This window comes from Hibiscus syriacus, unplaced genomic scaffold, assembly GCF_006381635.1.
Source record: "Hibiscus syriacus cultivar Baekdansim isolate YM2019G1 unplaced genomic scaffold, ASM638163v2 tig00111088_pilon, whole genome shotgun sequence".
Classification (NCBI taxonomy): Eukaryota; Viridiplantae; Streptophyta; class Magnoliopsida; order Malvales; family Malvaceae; genus Hibiscus; species Hibiscus syriacus.
In genome coordinates this window covers 2,383,134-2,408,085 of record NW_024062978.1, presented here as the reverse complement: position 1 = coordinate 2,408,085, position 24,952 = coordinate 2,383,134, and the positions used below count along the sequence as shown (strand labels likewise).

Sequence of the window (24,952 nt, the reverse complement as noted above, 5' to 3'; positions counted from 1 at the left end):
AACCTTCAGTCAAATCTTCATTTATTTCTCTTAAACCGACTAAAGCCAATTCACTCACAACGTTGCATATAGAAGGCCTGATAAAGGATAGTGGCAGTAATTAATCAAGCGATTGATTAACTAGTACATGATATAAAGTACAGATACAGGATAGGAGTTTCCTTGATGCCAGAAACGGGATACAGATATACGAAACAAGAGGTTTCTCTAATTAAGGAAAAAAAAACGTGTTTAATTTAGAAAAAAGATCAATTTTAATTGATCCCGCATGCTAATTATAAGGTGATTATGGCAACCTGGAATTGCAGGGTTTCTTTCTTGCTAGGCCTGCAGATAACCCTTCTCCTCCAAGTAAGATATCACATTATCAGCCATTTCGCATGGGGAAGCACAGATATTTCCCTTTTGTGGCAATTCTAACTGCAAAATAGGGGGAAAGGGTTTAGCTTCAATTTAAATGTTGGAATATGAGGTTCAAAGAAAACCAAAGTGGAAAGCATTGTCGTTTAGACAATTATTCTCAAGTATGGCCTTGATCTCTATCGTATTCATATTGCCACAAGAACACACTAGCAACTCAGCCTGAACAGTCTTGATTCTCTTGAAGCCATTTCAAGATTTTTGTCAGCTGAAATTTTCATGTTTGGAGCATAAAGGATATTTAGGTGTATCTTTGAACAAGTACGAGCCTATTCCAAACAACAAGAAAGGTACTCCAACAAAATGCATATACCTCACAACTCAGGGGTGGTTCGTACGGATCATCTATGCCAGTAAAACCTACAAAGAAAATATTACATAAACTACTATTAAATATGAGCTTCTACTAATCTTCAGATACAAAAACCAATGGGGAAATATACCTTTAATTTTTCCAGCTCTTGCAAGCTTGTATAGGCCTTTTGGGTCCCTTGCTTCGCATATTTGGAGTGGCACATTCATGAACACCTGTTTGAAGCATTGCCCAGTATTTACTCAGAGCAATGTAGAACATTCTGATGCAAAGTGCTCAATATTTCAGGTTTCTTAAAAGCACATACCTCAATGAAATTTCCTTCTGGCAACAGCGCACGACAGGCATCCCTGTCTTTTCTGTAGGGAGATATTACACTGGCAACGCAGATGATGCCTGCATCAGCAAAGAGTTTTGCTACCTCTCATGTAGGTGAACCGAAAACAAGTTGAAACTTGTAACCATCAGAATAAGAGAGCAAATGGATAAAGCAAAACAGAACTACGATGAGGAATCAAACAGCATTTACCAATCCTTTGTATGTTTTCCGCTCGATCCTCTGCTTTAAAGCTAAGGTCACGGTTTAAACCATGCCGAACATTATCCCCATCAAGGATGTAAGCCAACTTTCCCCTAGCATGCAAGGCATGGCATAGAGCACAAGCCAGAGTGCTCTTTCCTAAATTCATAGACCATAGTAAGAGAGAAGGAGAAACTGTTGCGTAAGATGGTTATCGGATAGTGCAAAAATCGCAACTGATAATTTGAGAAAATAAAAATGAAGATAAAAGAGACACAAAATTTACGTGGAAAAGCCATAAATAATATAGGATAAAAACCACGGGAAACGGTAGAAGAATTTCACTATGAGAAAATAGGAATTACAACTTCTCTCGATCTACCAAGGAGAAAACAATGATAATTATCTATTGATAAAAATGAGAAAACAACTTTAAAAAAACTCTCTAAATTCTCTCTAGTATTGGAAGAAAACTAGAATGCTTTGGGATGGTTTTGAAGCTAAATGAGCTAGGACATTTATAGTTGAAGCTTAAAGACTAATTTGTAAATATCCTAAATTACAATGACTAAAATTAAGATTTTACCATTATCCAAATTCAACTAAAAACCAAACAAACTTTCGGTGCATTAATATTGTTTGACTATTCATGCTAACTTGCTTGACACTTTCGGTGACATGTATTTTCAACAATCTCCTACTTGAAGATTTGATTGGAACAATCATATCTTCACACCATTCTTTCTACCTTGTACCTTCATGTTGCTTACGTTTCTGTCAGGCCACAGGAGGATCGACACCAGGTAAATTTATCAGCATTGATTGCCTTCATCATGAAATCTGCTATGTTATCTTTGGTATGGATCTTCTGCATATCTATCGTCCATTCTTCCACCTTTTCACGAATGAAATGGTACTGAACTCGTATGTGCTTTGCTCTTGAATGAAATGTTGGATTCCTTGCTAGATGCAAGGCGCTTTGACTATCACAAAATAGAGATACATACTCTTGATTGTGCTCAAGCTCCTCCAATAGCATCTTTAACCAAATTGCTTCTTTACTGGCTTGTATAGCTGCTACATATTCTGCTTTTGTTGTGAATGTAGCCACAACTAACTGCAATTTTGAAACCCAGCTTACAACTCCACCAGCAACTTTAAACACATATCCTGTAGTAGATTTGCTTTTATCAAGAATCAACATACCCATTGATAAGTAAGTTTGATCCTCCGTAACATAATGCAACATTTGAGGTCCCTTTGATGTATCTCAGGATCCTCTTTACTGTATTCCAATGCTTTTTGCCTGGATTTGCCATGTACCGACTAACTACTCCCACTACTTGTGCAATGTCTGGTCTTGTGCATATCATAGCAAACATTAAACTTCACACTGCTGATGCATACGGTACTCGAGACATCTTCATCCTCTCTTATTCACTACTAGGACTCATACTGAAGGATAATTTGAAGTTAATAGGAAGAGGGGTAGAAATTGGCTTACAATCTTGCATGTTGAATCGTGACAAGATCTTCTTCAAGTAATTCTTTTGTGAAAGCCAAATCTTACTATTACTTTTGTCTTGGTGAATTTGCATCCCTAGAATCTTGTTTGCTGATCCCAAGTCTTTCATTTCAATTTCCCTAGCCAGTTGTGCCTTCAATTCTTCAATATGATCTTTATTGGGTCCTGCAACCAATATGTCATCCACATACAACAACAATATAACAAAATCGTTATCGCTGGACCTCTTGAAATAAGCACAAGGGTCTGCATTAAGTATGTTGTATCCAAGGCACATAATGAAGGAATCAAATCTCTTATACCAACACCTCGACGCCTTCTTTAGACCGTATAGAGATTTGTTCAACCTGCAAACCAAGTTCTTCTTTTCTTTTTCTTCAAAACCTTCAGACTGGAGCATGCAAATCTCTTCTTCAAGATTTCCATGAAGAAAAGCTGTTTTAACATCTAGCTGCTCTAGATTTCCTAGATTTTGGATCTAGCTTTGAAATTTCTTGGGAGTTGTACATCACGTACACAATAATTTCAAATACATGGAGGTTTGAATAATCAGATGGTTTACTAGCCCACATCTTCATTGGTGTCTTTAGCTCTATTGCAGTTGATGGAGCTCGATTCACCAAATAATAGGCGGTATTGACTGCTTCTGCCCAGAATGTTTTTTTCTAGGCCTGCATCCCTCAACATTGCTTTTGTATTCTCCTCCATTATCTATTCTGAAACACTTGATCTTATTTCCATAATCAAGTTCCACCCGCACTTTAAAGTTTTTGAAAATTGAAAACACATCTAACTTCTTCTTAATAGTGTACACCCAATATCTCGCGGAGTAGTCAACAATAAATAAGACAAAGTACTTTGATCCACCTAGGGATATAACTGGTGCTTGCCATACGTCAGAGTGAACCAATTTTAGAACACTTTTGCCTCTAGAATTTGATGTGTTGAATTTCAACCAGTGCTGGTTACTTGTTATGCAATGCTCACACAAAGTAAGTGATACCTTTGTTAAGCCCGAAAGTAGCTTTTGTTCCACAAGGACTTTCATTCCTTGTTCTGACATGTGTCCAAGTTTTTGATGCCATAGCATTGTAGAATCTGAACTACATGAGGCAACAGAGGCTTCTGCTTCTAGCAAAGTCTCTCCCTTTAACATGTACAAGTTTGCTGTTATCTTTTCGCCTTTCAGCACCACAAGCGCTCCACGAAACACCTTCATGATTCATTTATGTGTTTCAATCTTGCTTGCATTATTATCCAACAATCCATAGGATAATAAATTTTTCTTCAGGCCTTTCACGTGTCGCACATCTAGAACAACTTTAATTGTTCCATCATACATCTTCAATTTGATGGTTCCCACGCTAACAATCTCTAAGGCATGATCATTGCAACTATACATAGATCCTCCTGAGACAGGTTCATAATGATGAAACCATTCTCTTCTTGAGGTCATGTGATATGTTGCTCCCAAATCAATGAGCCATATATCTACATATCTCTTTCTACCTTCCACGATGGTTGACGCTTCACAACATAGAGTATCCCTATCATCTGAAGTGTTTGCGGTATTGCCTTGTGGATTGGAGTTTTTATTTAGACTCCAACAATCCTTCTTCAAGTGACCCTTCTTTCCACAGTTGTAGCACTTTAAATTCTTTTTGCTTCTCGACTTCGATCTACCATGTTTGTGACTGCTACTTTGGCCACGTTCTGTTGATCTCCCTCTCATCGTTGTCAAAGCTTCTGCTTGTTGTAGATTTACTTGTTTGTCTTCCTTGTTCTTGCGCCGATTTTCTTCTTGTAGAACAGCAGCTGCAACGTCATCGAAGACTAGACTGGTGACATTACTGTTTGTCAAGTTGATGATGAGTTGATCATATGAATCAGGTAGACTTTGAAGTAGAAGTTCAGCACGTTCTTGTTCTCCTATTGTACATCTTAGAGATGTAAGCTGAGAAAATAAAGTGTTCAGCGTGTTTAAGTGCTTCGTCACTGAAGTAGATTCCGACATCCGGAGAGTGTACAATTTCCTCTTAAGGAAAATTTTATTGTGCAACGATGTGGCCTCGTACAGTTTGGTGAGATGATCTCATATCTCCTTAGTTGTCTTCTTCTCCTCGATGCTTGACAATACTTCATCTGCTAATGCTAGATGAAAGTTTGTCATAGTATTCCCATTCATCTCGAACTATTTGTTGTCATCTATGAAATCTACCGACCTTTCACTGATAGCTGCTAGACAACCGTCTTTCCTCATGATGACCTTCATCTTCAATTTTCACAGTGAGAAATTTCTCCCATTGAATTTTTCAATATCAAATTTTGTTTCCATAGCTTCTATTACGGATAACTCACACTATTTCACTATCGTGAATAGTTCTCTAGAGCCTTCAACGAATGAGCAATATCTTCTTACTTTCTTATGTTGGAGGATTCACCTTTTGGTGGCAACCACAAAGACAATAAGCATATATTACACACTCAAATCTGGCTCTGATACCAATTGTTGCGTAAGACGGCTATCGGATAGTGCAAAAATCGCAACTGATAATTTGAGAAAATAAAAATGAAGATAAAATATACACAAAATTTACGTGAAAAACCCCTAAATAATATAGGGTAAAAACCACGGGCAACGGTAGAAGAATTTCACTATGAGAAAATAGGAATTACAACTTCTCTCGATCTACCAAGGAGAAAACAATGATAATTCTATTTTGATAAAAATGAGAATATAACTCTCAAGAAACTCTCTAAATTCTCTCTAGGAAGAAAGCTAGAATGCTTTGGGATAGTTTTGAAGCTAAATGAGTTAGGGTATTTATAGTTGAAGCTTAAGGACTAATTTGTAAATATCTTATATTACAATGACTAAAATTGAGATTTTACCATTGTCCAAATTCAACTAAAAACCAAACAAACTTTCGATGCTTTAATATTGTTTGACTATTCATGCCAACTTGCTTGGCACTTTCGATGGCATGTATTTTCAACAGAAATACAATGTGATAAAGTAATGTTGTTTGAACACACTCTTTAGTTTAGTACAGAGAAAGTAACAAAGAAATCTAAGTTCTTGATTTTGACGATACAGGTTCATCCACAGCTAAAAGACCAATTTTCGATTTTTTGGCAACCTTCAGTTTTTGTTGTTTTAGCATGTAAAAAATACTACTATAGCTAGTATAAGCAAGAAGCCATCTTATATACGCAGGCAAAGAATAAAATAAGGTACAAGTTCATGGAAGAAAAAAAAGGTTAGCATGAATTTACAATTCAAATGTATTGTTTAAACAAACCTGATCCACTGAGACCCGTAATCCATATGATACAACCCTTTTGCTGAAGTAACTCTTGCCGATTAAATTTCCCAATCGGACTTTTGTGCCATACAATGTTTGTTGTCTTGCCATTAGTAGCTATCTGGTGGAGATATTCACCTAGTTAGACGTTTGAAATCAGAACCTTAAGTGGATTCAATTGGAAAGAAACCATGTACTAAAGAAATCATGAATTTGCTCTGTCATCATTGCCACTAACTCCATGAAATGGCCAAAGTGTTCATACGAATATCATAAAACAATGTTTCCCAAAATGAGGATTTCATTACTAAAAAACTATTAATTATCAACACAGCATATAAAGATACTGTAAAATTATAAAATTTCAAATATGAAATCATAAAAATTTAAAATTATCATATATTTTATATTTTTTCTATGCATTTTCTATTAAAAATATGTTTTCGTCACCTGGAATTTTAGTTCCCTTAACATAAAATCTTGTGTCCGTCCTGCTAAAGGTGCGGGAATTCAGATGTATCCAGTTGATTTATTTGGTACTATGAGAAGACAAGAAACCAAGCTAACCCGTGTAAACAATGTAGGCAATTACTTCACTTTTTTGAAAAATTATTACCAGACTTTCAGATGAAGTTTGGGGTGGTTCTTTAAACCTCCTTTTCAATCTGGAATATCTACCATTTCACAAAATTGTCAATGAATTTCACTTGGCTATGACCAATTTACAGCAGAGTCATAAATGTTAATGCTTGCAAGTCTACAAAACCCAATTTAGCAAAGTCATAAATGTTAATGCCTGCAAGTCTACCGATTGTCTTTTAAATATACTCCAAATAGGAATTTTCTTTTATATAGAAGATTTGGTCTTTTATAACTAAATATATATTTTAATTTTCTTTAAAATGGAATAAATATCGTTAACCAAATCTTGACAAGAAAAATAAAATTAAACATAAGATCAACTACGACTTTTTTTCGTTTTCTTTAAAAAAAATATCAGAAATAGAAGCAGCGTCATCATTCGTAATCCGCATAAACGATTCCTCCGTTGCCTGAACCAATATCAACTTGGCATTGTTGCCGCTACTCAACCTCAAAGAAAGCGACAACGCCGGCAATGGAAACTTCACGAATCTAACCTTGTCCTCCGGTGCCAAGCGACCACCATCATAACTGGAGGAGGTAAAACAAATCGCCGGCCGTAACGCCTTGAGTACAACCATCTTTATTATATATTTTTTTCTACACGATGGTTGCAAGTTGAAACAGACAAGCAGGAGGAGTTAACGGCAAAGACGTGATTAACAGTCCAAATATGAATTTGATTTCCTGATTTATAAAATGGAAAACGGACGCGGCAATGGCTGGGATTATATTTTTTAAAATTCAATTTTATTTTATTAAATTTTGATTCCACGTGTAATTCCCTGTTTTCTTCTGCTCCAGAGAGAGATGGACACGTGGACAACGGAGAGTGGAGGAGATCAAAAATTTCAGGTCACGGTCATAATTGTGCAGACTCCAGAATCCAATGAAATGATAAACTATTAATATTTATTTTTTACAAAAATATATTTTTCCATCTAATTAAAAATTACTATTTTTTTTATCATTTTTTAATGTTTTTACTATTTAACATTTATTATTAATAAATATATAAAAATATATTTCAAAACTCTCAATAACTAATTTTTAAATTTATATTTGATAAAATTTAATTATTTAAATTTGAAAGAATAAAATAACATACAATAATTTTTAATTTTGTAATTTATATTTTAGAGTAAATTAAGTGTCAGTTTAAAGGCGTTTTTTCCGAAAAATCACCGGTGATCAGTATATTTATCGATCTAACACCGGTCAGATTATATTTCCCGATCTAACACCCGTAGCAGTAAAGCGGGGTCCTTGCCCCGCACTATATACTGATTTGGCGCCACGTGAGGTATAGTGTGCCCCTATACCGCGCTATACGCTGACATGGCTTACACGTGGGTATAGCGCGGCCTCTGGTCCGCGCTATAGCTGTTTATCTGACACGTGGGGTATAGCGCGGTACAGGGGGCGCTATACCTTTAATTACCCCCCAATTCTCCCTATAAATACCCCCATCATCTATTACTTTCATCACACCATATTCTCTCAAATTCTCTCAAATACTCTCTCTATTTAAGGTATATTTTATAATATTTTTAATATTATGTATTTAATTTATTTAAGCATTTTACTTTATTTAATATTTTACTAATATAATTTTTTTACAGATATATAATGGAAGGTGGTCTACTTCGCTTGGATGGAAATCATATATCTCGACACTTTGCTGATACGGTAACATTTTAACGTTTTAATTTAATTTAAATTATTTGTAATAATTTGTTGATTTATTTAATGCATGATTATTAAATTAAGAATTAATTTGTGTAATTATTTAATTTTAGGAGAAGGACCATGTATTAGATCATTTTATTAGGAATCTTAAGTTAGTGACACCTAGCCGTGTCTTGTCGTATTTAGTAGAGGCTGGATTTGGTTATATAGGTAGATATCAAGGTCACTGTAAGATAGAACAAGACCTTATTTCTGCCTTAGTAGAGCGTTGGAGGCCGGAGACCCACACATTTCATCTTTCGTGCGGAGAGTGCACGATTACACTTGAGGATGTTGCTATGCACTTAGGGCTTTCGGTGGATGGAGATGTGATATCAGGGATCTCGTAGGGTTCCTGGACTACTTTGTGTTGGGATAATCTAAGACGTGTACTGGAAAGTTTTATCGGAGGTAGGATACCGTTAAATTGGTTAGATGCCAATTTTCGGGAGTTGAGCGCAGACGCCTCTGAGAATGAAATTAAGATGTATGCACGGGCATGCATACTGCAGTTGATAGGAGGGTTGTTGATGCCGGACAAATCGCGCAACCCAGTTCACTACATGTGGTTGCGACATCTTAGCGACTTTCGTCTGGCCGAATCATTCAGTTGGGGCTCGGCAGTTTTGGCTTTGTTGTACAGGGAGATGTGTGGAGCCACTGACTACAGGCGTAATGTTATCGGCGGATGTCTCCTGCTGCTGCAGTCTTGGGCATGGTATCGATTGCCCTTTTTATGCCCCGTTGTGAAGAACTCATTCGTATTTCCACTACTTCTGAGGTAATTATAAAACTAATTTTGTATATTAATAATTTTATACAGTGTATAATAATTTTTTTTCCTTGAATAGGTTGTCTACTGATAGGAAAAATCATCAGGAGCTACCTGATGATTTAGAAAAAAATTAGGGTACTAATCGATCAGAAGGCTGGCACACAGATATGAATTTTAATGTTTAAAAATTGATTTTAGATTATAGTTATATAATTAGATTATTATTTTGATAAAAAATTATATAATATTTGTTTTAGTTTGAATGGGTGACATATTGTACTGATGATGTGAGGGCGATGATCCTACCTGAGTTGAGGGGTCCATCAGATGTTTGGATGGCGATGGTCCCTCTGATCTGTTATGTGACCGTCGAGTGGCACACTACTGATCACGTGCTCCAATAGTTTGGTTATTTTCAACCAATTCCGGAAGCACCTCGAAATATGGACGAGTTGTATAGCTTAGATAGACGCGGCAAGACAAATACAAATTGGCTGGTGAGACATCATGAGTGGGTCGTGTTATGGGAGGATCGACATCGGCGCCTTCCCCGTAGAGAGCCCATTTTACTTGACCTCTTGAGTGTTGCTGAAGGTTATTATGAGTGGTTCAACAGTAATGGGAAACCGTTTCTGCTTCCCGATGATGCACGAGGGCATACCTTTCCACGACGTCGACAGAGATGTTCACCGACATAGCACCATCGTCCCCCGACTCGTGGACGGAGAGCAGGTGCTTCCTGTTCATCCTCAGCTGCACCAGCAGGACCTTCACAGCAGCTACCGTAGCCATATATGATGCTGCCGCCTTTACATTACCAGATATCGTCGCCACCGTCACAGATGACCCCTCCTAGAGGCTATTATGGGTCTATGTTTGAAGATCTGACTTGGGGTTCATATACTGGATATCTGACGGGTTCAGCCTCATCACTCATGGCCGCAGCACAGACACCTCATGTATAGTTTTCACACTCAGCGATGTCTGGGTTTTATGAGTTTTCCCAGTTTTCGCAGGCCGGTGGGATAGTCAGTCATACACCTCCAGGGTCCTTATTCTATGGAGGTGCTTCATCGTCATCAGCTCCTCATCAACCTAATGTACCTACTCAGGACGACGACGACGACTGTGATGATGATGACAGCGAGGAGTCAGAACCAGTGATACGAAGAAATCCTCCTCGAGACCGACAACCACTGCCCTGCGGAACACATTCGCGTCGCATGCATCGATAATTTTTTTTATTATATTTGTATTTACTTTATTTTGTTAAATTGTAATTTTTTATTATTTCTCATTTAAAACTTACTTTATTTTGTTAAATTTGTTTGACTTTTTTTAATGTATTTCAGTTAATTTTGTTTATTACCATTTAATATCAGTTATTGTAATTTGGTTATCATTTACCATTTAATTCTTATTGTAAGTTTGTTGTATTTAAAATTATATTCAAATACCAAATTGTTATTAGATTGATAAAATTTAATGATTGTGTTCATTTTTTAATCTTCATTAGCGATTATCGAATGACATTAACTTGAAGTAAATGCAAATCAAAGTACAAGAATTATTATTTGATAAACAAATACATCATTTTCTCATCAATTGTTACTTGATGGCAACAAAAGTGGACATGTTTTTCTAGTGTGTCATAGTTTCTACAATGCCCACATCTTCTGTCTTGTCTAGATCTTTCTTGAATATCCATATCGCAATGAATTCAATTGGATTTTGGATGACCACGCTCCCTCAATAAACTCGGATTTGGTACAATCGGAAGCTAATCTTGAACCTCATCAGGGTCTTTGTCATTACCTATGGGGGGAAACTCAAATTTGTATACCTTAAAAACTTCAGATAGTAGGTATACGGGATCCAAAAAATGGTTATAGTCTTGACGTGTATGCGAGCAAACTGCTATCACATGATAGCATGGATACTTCAGAGCTTGAAAAAACCCGCAATCGCACGTTCTATCCCTTAGATTTACTCTTAACGACACAGCTTTAATCCCTTGAAGAGGTCGCGACAACTCTGTGGCACGAAACATTTCATGCCTTCTAGAGAAGCTTGTTACAGACATTCCATTTGATGCAGCAATTTTTTTCTGTAGATCTGCAACTAATCTAGGGTGATAGACATGACCGCCTTGCATCCAGGTTTGAGCTTGTCCCCTGAGCTTTGCAAAAAGCGCCCCAAACGAAAATATGTAGTCTTTACCAAAGCCGCTACTGGTAAGTGACGTGCACCCTTTAAAGTTGAATTGATTGTCTCTGCCAAGTTGGTCGTCATGTGTCCATATCGATATCCACCATCATATGCGTTCGTCCACATTTCTTTATCGATGAGGCTGATGTAATCGTATCCTTCTTCGTTCTTCACCCGTAAATCTTGAAGCATTGATTCAAACGTTCGAGGAAGTAGTTCGTAACCTGATCAAAAAATGTATAACTTACTAACTTGCTTTCTTTGCAAAATTAAAACGATTGAAAGAAAACAAACTACATCAGTTTCACTTACTCATGCGCATAATTAATTGACGCTCATCATTCTTCTTGTACATTCCATGATAGTTCGCAGCAATGTGTCGGAAACAATACCTATGTTGGACAAAGGGTGGTTGCCACATTAGACCCAAAGACTCCATTGTTGCTTTGATCCCAGCTCCGCGATCTGAAATGACACAGATGTTTTCCCTCGTGATAATATGTGCACGTAAATTTTGGAGGAAAAAAGCCCAAGAATCTGTATCTTCTCCTTCGACAAGAGCAAAATCAACTGGAAGAATGTTGCGATTACCATCTTGGACAACTGTCAATAATAAAACTTGCTTGTATTTTTCATACAAGAAAGTCTCGTCGATCTGGATCACAGGCTTTTAGTATTTGGCAGCATTAACGCACTATGGGTAACTCCAAAAAACCCAGTAAAATTGGCTTCGATCGCGAAGAACTCGATCATTATGGTATGCATAGGAGGTTTCGAAGTCCACAGTTATCCCAGGATTCAACGTCCGTACCAGCCTAAACCAACCTGGAAGTTCGTTTTAAGATGCATCCCATTCGCCATGAAGTTTGACAATGACATTTTGTTTTGCCAACCAAGCTTTTTTATAGGAGACAGTGTACCCATACTGTGATTGTATAGCTGAAATCAACACTGCAACAGCTATATGAGAGCTTGTTTTTACCATGGGCATGATGGCTTGGCATATCATTTCAGAGTCCAAGTTGGGATGATCTTGGTTGACCCCTCCAGCACAACATGTGTGAGGACCATTGTATACTGTTAGTTCCCATATGTTGTTTTTCCTCTTCATTTTCGATACGCGAACCATCCAATTGCATCTGTTTTTGCGTCAGACACAATAGCATACATATTTTTCGGTTGTCGATCGATTGACTCTGGACTGAACATAATTACGTATATTGTAATTTTTTTATAGCCATCACCGCTTCTTCTTTGCTTGAAAACTCCATGCCTAAACATAACTCACCATTATTTATTGATGAGCAATATCCATAGTCACCGAGATGAGGCATATTGGCCCGTACATTGCACTATAATCAACTTCATACATGTGTGCAGGAGGGTCAGTTTGTGCCACATTTCCTGGAACTTCATCATCATCGGAGTTGAATTGCGGTGATTCTGGGTGAATGAATAGTCCAGTCTCAGTACCATCCGCACCAGGCTCACGAAGCGGTTCTTCTGATGGAGATGATGGTTCCTCCATGCTCTCCACATTTAGGTCGAAGAACCTACTACTTGCACGCCTTCCCCTTGAACTAGAAGGCATATCGACATTGAGATCGAAAAAGCTCGCAGTCGAATGCCTCCCCTGGAGCTTGAAGCCATCGTGTCAAATGGAAACTGCACAGATGGTTGCGTCGATGGCATCTCCATATGGTATAAGAAATTTGCAGATGAATGCCTTCCCCTTGAACTGGACGCGGTGTTGCCATACGAATTATTCGTGGACCCACCTCGGTACATATCGTAAGGAGTTGTGGATGAATGTCTCCCCATTATGGCATTAAAATCATTACACATTACTGTAGTCGGGCTGTCAACTTGATCTACTTGTTCAGCCAGCCCATAGTGGGAGCTTAAAGATTGACCCCGAACAGCACACACTTGAAAAAAAGGTGCACACATCTCAATAGCAGCGTCTGAATAATTACTTTGAGCTTCAACCATCATTTGAACATCATCATTGTTCGAAAGTTTAAACGATGTATAAGTTAATGGCAACAATGATGTTGGAAATCTGTACTCCAACGACGACATTCTTCTACTACTTCCAACATGAATCTTCCTCGAAATCTTCGTTATCAGCTCCTTAAGAGTTATGTTTCTCTTTAATGATATTTTAACACGCTCAATTGATACGAAAACAACGTCGGTTTCATCTTCTCGAATTTCACCATCATAATAAACAATAGCTGAAAGTCGCGTCATTCTTTGAGTTTAAAAGTGAAGCAATATTATATCTGCAAAAAAAATAACTGAAACAAATCTAATTAAATAAATTATATATGAACGAAAATATAACACAATAAATTTTTTACACATCAACGTAAATAATTTAAATAATATAATTTTATATTATTACCTGTACCGCAAAACTATTTTAACGTATGCTCATGCTTTTCAATTTTACAAACACAAAAATTAATTGAAAATAATTAGTATAATATTTTTTTCAAATAATCATAATAAACAATAAGTATAATAAAAAAATTTATAAAAAAATTTATAACGAAAAATCGCACGAACTTCTAAATCAAATATGAGAAAATTACCAGAATTATTACTCATTGACGGAATTGTTGTATTAATTTATAAGTTAGAGGAGAGAGATGTGAGGAGATGTGAGAAACTTAACGGGGAGCGAAGGGTATTTATAAGCATATAAGGCGTAGTACCTGCACCGCGCTATATGTAATTATTCAGATAAAGGTATAGCGCGGACCAGGATCCGCGCTAAATATAATTCATACCCAGGTATACGTGACGTATAGCGCGGATCAGGGTTCACGCTATCGTGTAAGTCATGTCAGCGTATAGCGCGGTACAGGGAGCACGCTATACCCCACGTGGCGCCAAATCAGCATATAGCGCGGGCAGGGAGCACGTTTTACTGGTACGAGTGTTAGATCGGAAAATATAATCTGATCGGTGTTAGATCGGTAAATATACCGGTCACCGGTGATTTTTCGAGAAAAACGCCCAGTTTAAAAGGTTATTATTTAAATATATTAAAACGTAATTATCATTAATTTAGAAAAATAAAGAGAACTATTAATACTTTAAAAACTGTATAAGTAATAATAATAATTTTAAAAGTATAGTATTAAAAAAATAATCGTGATTTTTTCAATCCACGTTAAGTTTAGAATTTAGCAACATTTTTAAGTTTGATCTTCAAATTTAAATTCTATTCTACATCACATTCGATTGAGGTTGAGATAAAAATAGATATTGTTTTACTGATGTGAGTTAAAAAATATTTATTTACGAGTTTATAAATTTTAGGCTTAAATGTCTTATTGTCCCCCGAACTATCTCATTTGTACTAAGTTGTCCCTTAAAAGTATTTTTCGAGACATTTAAGCCTTAAACTTCTAAAACCAAACACTAAACTCCAAATCCCAAATCTTAAACCTCTACTATAAACCATGAACTATAAACCTTAAACTCAAAACCCTAAATCATAAATATCCAACATTAAATCATAAAACTTTAGTCTTAAATCCTAAATTATAAACTCTAACCCTAAAACTAAAACAATATTATTTATTATGAATTAAAGAACAATTTATGTATGACTTATAAATTTTAATTAAATTTAAGTTATTTATTCGTTTAAATCTAATGACTATAAATTGTTGTCAAACTTATTAATTTTACGTAGTGTAAGTGGACTCTAACCTTATATATATATATATATATATATATATATATATATATATATATATATATATATATATATATATATATATATATATATATATATATATATAATCTAAGTTAAGTATAAGATTATATCTATTCGAAAATAATTTTCAATCATTTAATATTGAATGTTCAAATCTAACATTTATGATGCTCAAATCTGAGACCTCAAATAATAACATCAATTTTTTACCATCGATATCATTTGGTTCATGCAATTCAAATATATTTTTTGAATCATATGAGATGAGTATATATGATATAATATATGTTTTTTTAAAATTTAGTTTGGGTGCAAGTATTCAAACATATATTTATTACAGTATTTAATTAAATTTATAAACTCATAAATAAATATTTTTTAACTCACAACAATAAAACAATTTCTTTTTACCTCAATCTCAAATCTTAAACCTTAAACGTCTAAAACCAAACCCTAAACTCCATATCTCAAGTCCTAAATCTCTACTATAAACCTTGAGCCATAAACCTTATACTCCAAACTCTAAACCCTAAAACTTAAATCTTAAATCCTACGTCATAAACTCTAATCCTAAAAGGAAAGAAATATTATTTTATTATGATTAAAGAACAATTTATTTATGGTTTATAAATTTTAATTAAATTTAAGTCATGTATTCTTTAAATCTAATGACAATAAATTGGTGTAGAACTTATTAGTTTTACATAGTGTAAGTGGATCCTAACCATATATATATATATATATATATATATATATTTCATTAATCTAGGATAAGTATAAGATTATATCTATTCGAAAATAATTCTTAATCATTTAATATTGAATGCTCAAATCTCTAACATTTATGGTACTCAAATATGAGACCTCAAAAAATAACATCAATTTTTTACCTTCGGTATCGTTTGGTTTATAGAATTCAAATATATTTTTTGAATCATATGAGATGATTATATATGATATAGTATATGTTTTAAAAAAGGTTAGTTTAGGTGCAAGTATTCAAACGAAAATAACATTTCCTTTTACTGACATTATTTAATAAATTTATAAATTTACCTATATTAAAATATATAGTATTTAATATTCTGATAATAAATTTATAATAAATTTGAATTTAAAGGTAATAAAATAAATAAATATTCAAATTAATAAAAACCGTAAGCATTATTAAAAACAATAAATAGAGACCAAACAAAATAGCTGGTCCTGCATATACATTCTTAAACGTTATATAGACCACAACACACCTAAATATAATAAATGCACCTATTAGAGAAGTTCATACATAAATTTTCTCTAGTTGCTTAAACACTCTCATAAATACTCGATACACAACTAAACAAATAATGGTGAAAATATTGGCAAAATATATAAAAACATATTTATTGTATACAAGTTATTAATTTATATATTTCTAATTAAATTTTGATCACTTTATTTATGATATCAAATTATTTAATCTAAGTTTGTATATTATTATAAATTAGTACTAATTTATTTATATTAGACTAATCATGCTTTTTCAAAGATATAATTAAGAATGAGTATAGGTGTCGTTAAAAACTTTCCTAGTCTTACATGGAGGAAAAGAGTACCAATACAAATATTATAACAAAACAACTTATAACAACGTCAAAGTGCCGGTCACTTTCTTACGCTCCCGGAGTATATTGTATGAGAACTACCAATTACGGTTATGGATATCGTCCAAGTGCCATTTCAAAAAATGAGTCCCTTAAATCATGTTTATTCAAAGAAAAACATCTTTATAAAAATTAAGAAAAAAACCTTTAAAATTTTAATTAAGGTGTTGATCTAACATATAATTAAAAATCAGTAATAATATCCTTAATTCGAGATAAAAATTAATAATATTTCAAAACTAATCGTGAACCTTAAGTCGTTAGTGTATAGACTGAACAATGATTTCCTCCACTATATTCACAACAACTATACTTTTACTAACGAGAAACGATGTTGTTTTTGATTTGAGTAACGCCAGATACGACCTAGAAGCAATCATCGCGTACTCTTCTTAACGACGATAAATTAATGAAAGTAATTCTCATTAATACATTTCAAGTGTTTATTGTTCTAGAGAAACTAGAAGATACTATTTTTATAATCCCATTAAAAATAAAGTGTTTGTTGCTTAGAAATATCATTTTCTTAAAAAATATTTCTGAAAGAATTACTGAAAATAAGGTATAATTCAAATAAATTCGAGAATCATAAAATGATATTAAACTGTTTTTAGATATTCGAAGTCAATAAATCATTGTTGGTGCACTTCCGGTAACACAAATGTTACATGAATATATTTATTTTTTGGTAACAAAAGAGGAGCTGTGCTATCAGTGGATAAAACTATTCCTCCGATCCCGATAGAGGAAGTCACCAACCTCGTCGGGCGGGTCATTAAGCACAATGATTAAAGGAGATCTTGTTCTACCTAGATGAGTCATTGCGTCGGCTACACAATTAGCCGCATGGAAGCTGTGGGAGATTCGGCGGAACAGAGTTGGTTCAAAACCCGGAGTGGTGGATGAGCTTAGGAGATATTAATTTCTCCTGACTGATAATCATATCGTTGTCAGTGAATCAAAATAAATCCCCTCTATTAAAAGATCATGATAGATTTAGACTAAAAGAAATGATAAAAAAAATCATGAAAGTCTAAAATACATCCCGTATAAGATAATCATATTTGGACCTGAATTTTTGTTTTCAAAAAACAATATATTTAGACCTTGATCGATTGATTTATTGTGTGCAAATGGATTTTTAAGAAGAAAATGGTCATGGATGTACGTATCATGCTTATTCGTTGACCTAATATGTGAGTTCACCGAATCATTCAAGTTATTGTTTAGTGAAATGTGAGGAAATAGTTCGATATGTGCAATAAGTGGTTTTGAAACAGAACTCCTCCAATGCGACGGAGGTTTGGTATACCAAAATAATTGTACCATTGTAAAAATGGTTCAAAACTTACAATATTGAATCATGGAAAACCTAAAGTATCATCAATCATCCATCCACAGCCATTGAGAACTACAAAATGAATATTAATCATCTGTGGAACTATTTATTTGCCACCCCTTTTCAATCACCAGGAAAAAAAAATCAAAAGTACTAAATCCCAAAAGCATCATTGAATAGAAAAAAATATGTAATTAGGGTTTCAGAGCAAGTACCAAACCAAAACGGGGACTTTTTTCCAAGGCCTTTGTGTCAAGCTCACCAGAGATCGTCAACAATGACTTGGGTACGACTTCGTGCTGCAGCAGTGCTCCAAGCCTCCCATGATTGTTGAGCTTCGCTTTAATCAGTGTGAGATGATCAACAGCATATGCCCCTCCGACAGTAAAAGTGTTCTCATTCGTGGAAAACCTTCGGGTGATTTCACCCACAGCAGCACTCTTCTTCTGCTGGTCCAGGTAATGCACATACGAAGCTTTCATGCTGTCTCCCTTGTCCCCACTGAAAGTAAAAAAGATGCGAAATTAGGGACAAAAATTAGAAAATTTTCACTCTGTTTCACTTTTGATATCTATTGGAGTAAATTTGTAAGTTCACAAAAGCTTACAGAAGTATCGAAGCACACGAATCTGGTTTTGTCACACTAATACCAGCAGTGTACTTCGTGAATTTGCCAGAGGTGGTATCATAACCTGCCTCTGCACCAAAAGCAATAGCAGGTGTCCCAATGGTTGCTGTGACATCAACACCTGGTTTCTGGTTCAAACCAATCGTTGTTGTAAAGGTAGCATGGTCATGGAAATACTGAACCTCCAACTGCAACATAGATGGCAAATTCGAAACTTTAAACATCAAAATCATTATGATGAAAATCATTTCTTCATAGGAGGGACAGCTTTATACCTTGCCAGAGTTATAGTCAGGTACTTTGAATGATGCAATAGTCTTGGTGGATGGAAGAATCTCAGTGAATGTAATTGTTGTTGAAATCTGGACAAGTGATGTAAAAATGTAAGATGCTCCGCAGGATTAGGCTACATGTTATTCAATACTTTCAAAAAAAGGAAGTGAAAATCATAGGAACCCACATTAGAATCAGTATCGAATTTAACATCGAATTGAGTGTTCTTGTACTTGTATAATGCAGCAATATCCCCAGTTGAAAGGCCTCCCTTCTTTAGAGCAGTTGATGTAAAAGCCTGAATATAAGGGGACAAAAAAGAGAATAAATTGGATGAAGATTCACTAATCACAGCAGACATACAAACCACCCAACAATTCGTTGAAAAAAGTACAAACTAAAACTTTTGGCTCGGTTATCCATTGCATTCAGTTGGAATTACACCTTTTGAATCAAAACAAGGTAACATAGAAAACCAATTCAGACAAAATCAGTCCCTTCTCAAGTTAAACACAGCTTCACCCAAAAATACTTTGAGCACATGTGTAAAATGTAAATAAATTAGAAAGTAGCAATTATAATCAGTGTTCGAGTAGAAAGATAAAGCTGACTCCTGAAGAATTCAAGAAAATCACCCTAATATGGATTCCTTTTAGATGGAAAAGAATAAAGAACAAGAATATCAATTTCAAATGAACGATCTACATTAATAATTAGACCTTTTAAATTACCCAAATGCACAATTTATGTTAAAAGAGCTTGAAAAATAACAATTGGATTAAACATATATAAAATTGCATAAAAGTTGCGAAAGCGTTAGTTTTACACCAGTACAGGCCCCTCTCTATGTATATCAAGTCCTAGAAATCAGCATCTCTTTATAAAATAAGCTATCAATCCCTAGCTACTACATAAAGATCAATTAAAATCCAAGGTGCAAAACAGATTATTTTGGCTTACCACTCCAGCGCCAGTGTAACTAGAAACAGTGAACTTCTGATCCGAGGTATAGTCTTTAGTCAACAGATCTGAGCATTCAAAACATAGAGAAATGAAAACAGATAATTAAAACATCGAAAGATCGCACGGTAGAGAAGGAAGGTTATGGAGGACTCGATTACCTTTGGCTTTCTTGCCGATATCGACGAAGAGTGCTGGTCCCTTACTCATGCTTGCACGAAGCCTAGGAAAGATCTAAGAAATTGAGACGAAGAAAAATGGTGAAATCGAATCGCTTTGAAGGACGAACTGCTTATTTAGTGGCGGAGACGAAAATGAAGATGCAAAACATTTTTCAAGTGGGTGACTATCTGCTGTGGCCGTTCTTGGAACTGGCAGTGTTTCTTGACCGTTCGATTTGATTGATACTTTGATCAAATTCAGGCATGTTAGGCTGGATATGAACAAAAACAAATCTAACCAATGAAACAAAAAGTTTAATTAACGATTTAGCCCCTAATGTATAACTATTTTCTAAATCTACATCTTAAAATACTTTTGTCTCAATTTTCCCCATAAACTACCATTTTCATCCCACTTTGCCCCTATAGATGCACAAACCAGCGACCTCGATGATAAATGAATTATTATTATTTCTTAAGGTATCGAGTTTGAGCATCATGAATGTCAAGGGTCTGAACGTTTAACGTCAAATGATTAAGAGTTATCTTTAAATATATATTGTCTTGTACTTATCCCAAATTAATAAAAAATAGTATAGGTGCCCCATGATAACATGCTACATGTCACATTCTTATTGTCAATTTAATTATTTTGGAGTAAATTAGGTTGAATATGATAGTTTAGGGGTAAACTTAAACTAAAATAATTTAGAATGTAAACAAGAAAAGTGATATACTTTTAAGGGATAAATTGTGAATTAAGCCTTTAAAAGTATAATGAAATATGATGGTGAAAATATTGCACTAAAATAATTAAAAAAGAAAATAACCTCAGTGACCGAAAATTCCTTATAATATACGATTTTGACCAACTTTTTTTCGATTTGCCAAAATGACCAACAAAATCGCAATGCGATCTCTAAATCGCAACGCGATCTCCAGTATCGCAAATCAGTTTCCAGATTCGCAACGCGATTTTGACTATCGCATTGCGGTTTTCCAAATTCGCGTTGCGATTTTGTAAAATCACAATGCGAATTTGTAAATCGCAACGCGATTCTGACTATCGCAACGCGATTCTGACTATCGCAACGCGATAATACATAATATCAACGCGATTTTGACTATCGCAACGCGATAATACAAAATCGCAATGCGATTTTCAAAGTGCCATTAGTATCGCAACACGTATTTTATTTTCAAATTCCAAACACGAATATTAATACATCCCGTAATCGCAACTCTTAACCTAAAAACCTAAATCACAACTCATTCCCATCTCCATTCTCACTATCTACGGTGACATCCGTCCCCATCTCCGACGAAATCCGTCCCCATCTCCGACGAAATCCGTCTATCTCCATCTCTCAGAGCCACCCTCACAATCATTCACGATCAGAAATGGAAAATCAACCAAATCAATCACCGATGGTTAGTTTTTTTAATTATTTTTATTTTGAATTTTTTGCATTATTATTAGGTTTTTCATATTGAAATTGATGATAAGTTTACTGGTAATTTCAATAATAGATTAACCATTTCACTTAGATTGCTTATTAAATTCATTCGATTACTGCCAATACTGCTAAACTGTTTAGTCTTTAACCCTGTAAAGTTAGTATTTGTCTTTGTTTTGTCTTTTGGTTGAAGTAATGCAATTCATTCAAGTTTCAATGTTAGACAATGACTATTTGAAACCGAGGATCGCAACGCGAAATGAAAATCGCAACGATAGTCAAATTCGCGTTGCGATAGTCATTTTCGTGTTGCGATTTTCATTTCGCGTTGCGATTATCTCATTGCGATAGTCAAATTCGCTTTACGATAGTCATTTTCGTGTTGCGATTTAAGTTTCAGAAACTATTATTCTTCTGTAAATTGAAACTTGAATGAATTGCATTACTTCAACCAAAAAACAAAGACAAATACGAAATTGTCAGTGTTGCAAATTTAAGTTTAAAGAATAAACTACTACTACTCTTTATTGTTTTTGGTATATCTTCACAGTGTAGTTTTTAATCTAACTTGGTATGTTTATTATTTTTGTAGAACTTTTTTTCGGCTCAGTTGACCTTAAAGAATAAAATAAGCTTAGTCACTACAATTGCGTCGAAGCTTTCACCTGTACAAAGAACATTGTTTGAGGATACTTGCTTCGGGCCATGGCTGAAAGTACAACATCCGGGTGGAGATGCTATGTTGACCCATTTGTGGCTTCAGACCATGACTAGTAATCTACCCGAGAGTATAAAACGTGATAATGAAGAGATATGGTTTCATTTTCCACCGGCGTATACGTGTTTTGGGCGGGAGGAGTTTTGCTTAATCACTGGTCTACGCTTCGGACACGATGATGTAGGTCGATACACTAGTCATATTACCCGCCCATCATGGTTATCCCGGGTTTTTCCTGAGCTATCAATGGAGAAGTCGAATTTATACGTCAATGACTTGACGAGATTATTGAATAAGAAAGATGGTTTTACTCGGATAGATGACATCGATGTTGTCCGAGTATGCCTTTTAGTACTTTTGCATGCCGACTTTTTAGGCAGAGAGGCCAGACAACATATTTCTAAGGACCTAATATTATTGGTAGAGGACCTAAATGCATGGAACCTGTTTCCGTGGGGTTCGTATCTATGGAAAGCTACCTGGAATAAGTTGTCGTCTGCCTTTGATGGCCGCAAAAGTTTGTGTGGCGATGGTTCTAAATACACTTTGTCAGGCTTTATTTGGGCCTTTAAGGTAAGAATTTCTATATAATGTTTCCAAAATTATAATTAATTATTTAATAATTACTAATGTTTGTGCATTATATTGTTTTTGTAGATTTGGATATTTGAGGCTTTTCCCGACATGCAGACATATGCATTTAAAACTTCAAATGATATTCCTAGAGCTATTTCTTGGAAGAGAAAACGGCGGCTGTTGATTTGGGAAGAGTTACTACGGTATATGACAATAAATGATGTAAGTTAACACAAATACTACCATATATATAAACAAGTTATTACTAGTACACGTTTAACTTTGTTTGAGCTTTTATATTGTTAGAAGGCCAACATACCATTATAATGGCTGACACCCACAGAGGTTGAGCTTGCCACTGATTGGTGGCAAGCTAGTAAGCGTTTTTTTGATGGCACGGATGATGAGCAGCCTCCACTTCGAGAGCCATCACCTCACCCAGAGCCATCACCTGATCGACCACACTATATACCTCTACAACGAGAGCCATCACATATTCCGTCACATCATCGAGCCTATTCTCCACCATCACCTCATGATAGGCGACCGGCAAAGATGCCACGACATTTATCTCCCTGTTCTCCACCTTCACGGGATGAGTTAGGGGAGTTACGTGATGAGGTCAATGCCTTACGTGAGAAGGTCGATACTTTACGCGATGACAATGGTGCATGGCGTGACGAGGTATCTACTTTACGTGGTGAGGTAGTGGCTCTACGTGAGATGGTAGCATCATTGCAGAATGAGGTTTATACTCTACGCAACGAGGTAAGTTTAAGATTTTTTATATTTAACTTGATTTACTCGTAATTTCACTTAGATTAACCATTTCACTTAGATTAACCATTTCACTTAGATTGCTTAGTAAATTCATTCGGTTGCTACCAATACTGCTAAACAGTTCTAAAATAAACCTGTGAAGTTAGTATTTGTCTTTGTTTTGTCTTTTGGTTGAAGTAATACAATCCATTCAAGTTTCAATTTCCAGAAGAAGAATAGTCGCAACACGAAACTTAACTCGCAACGCGAAAATGACTATCGCAACGCGGAAATAACTATCGCAATGCGAAGTTGACTATCGCAACGGGATAATCGCAATGTGAAATAAAAATCGCAATGTGAAAATCGCAATGCGAAAATGACTATCACAACGCGAATTTAGTTTCGTGTTGCGATTTTGGTTTCGCATTGCGATTTTTATTTCGCATTGCGATTATCCCGTTACGATAGACATTTCCACGTTGCGATAGTCATTTTCGCGTTGCGATTTAAGTTTTGTGTTGCGACTATTCTTCTTCTGCAAATTGAAACTTGAATGGATTGGATTACTTCAACCAAAAGACAAAGACAAATACTAACTTCACAGTGTTGCAAATTTAAGTTTCAAGAATAAACTACTACTCTTTATGTTGTCCTTGAACATGCACTAAACCTATATGATGTCCTTTTAAATGTTTATAAGTGCTTACTTCCGGAATATTATCTGATGCATTTTGTGAACTATGATAGAGTAATGACTTGGGTGAATACCGTGCAAGTTTGAAACATATTTGTCTTTGTTTTCACTGTTTAATATCATGTCTGTTTATTTACTGATTTATGTATTAATTTATTTTTAGCGGCCCGATAAGGTGGATGCTTTACGTTGATTTTTTCTTGCACGACGGGGTTCACGCATTAGACGGCATGCACGTGCCATTACGTCTCCATTCACCCCAATAGTGCGAAGACTCCATAAGAAGAACCTGTCATCGTTCAAGAGGCCCCTCCTATCGTTCAAGAGGCCCCTATCATCTCTCAAGAGTCCCCTCCCACCGTTCAAGAGGCCCCTGTCATCGTTGAAGAGGTTCCTCCCACCATTCAAGAGCTCGATTCATACGGCGTAATATGTCAAATTATTGAGAAACCCCCTCACGTGCCGGACATGATGGATGACTGTTGGTTTTTGTATGAGTTACCGGCCAATACCATTTCGGCAGATGAAGTGGAGAGGAAACAACTACATGAAACAATTCTGGATAATACCCT

The 24,952-nt window shown here is 35.4% G+C and overlaps 2 protein-coding genes across 2 annotated transcripts; both read right to left on the bottom strand.

Moving 5' to 3' along the window:
• Positions 1 to 282: 282 nt before the first annotated feature.
• On the bottom strand, positions 283 to 7,309 carry LOC120152247 (adenylyl-sulfate kinase 3-like). Its single transcript, XM_039164509.1, has 7 exons — positions 7,083 to 7,309; positions 6,081 to 6,223; positions 1,254 to 1,412; positions 1,041 to 1,150; positions 864 to 948; positions 734 to 780; positions 283 to 420 (listed from the first exon to the last, which is right to left on the bottom strand). Exons 1-7 carry the CDS (start codon positions 7,304 to 7,306, stop codon positions 322 to 324), a joined length of 867 nt encoding a protein of 288 aa, XP_039020440.1. The 5' UTR covers positions 7,307 to 7,309; the 3' UTR covers positions 283 to 321.
• Positions 7,310 to 18,135: 10,826 nt separating this feature from the next.
• Positions 18,136 to 20,305, bottom strand: LOC120152234 (mitochondrial outer membrane protein porin 2-like). The gene is made up of 6 exons (XM_039164499.1): positions 20,174 to 20,305; positions 20,013 to 20,080; positions 19,240 to 19,350; positions 19,055 to 19,141; positions 18,759 to 18,967; positions 18,136 to 18,652 (listed from the first exon to the last, which is right to left on the bottom strand). The coding sequence occupies exons 1-6, from the start codon at positions 20,220 to 20,222 to the stop codon at positions 18,346 to 18,348; spliced, it is 831 nt and encodes a 276-aa protein (XP_039020430.1). The 5' UTR covers positions 20,223 to 20,305; the 3' UTR covers positions 18,136 to 18,345.
• Positions 20,306 to 24,952: the final 4,647 nt, after the last annotated feature.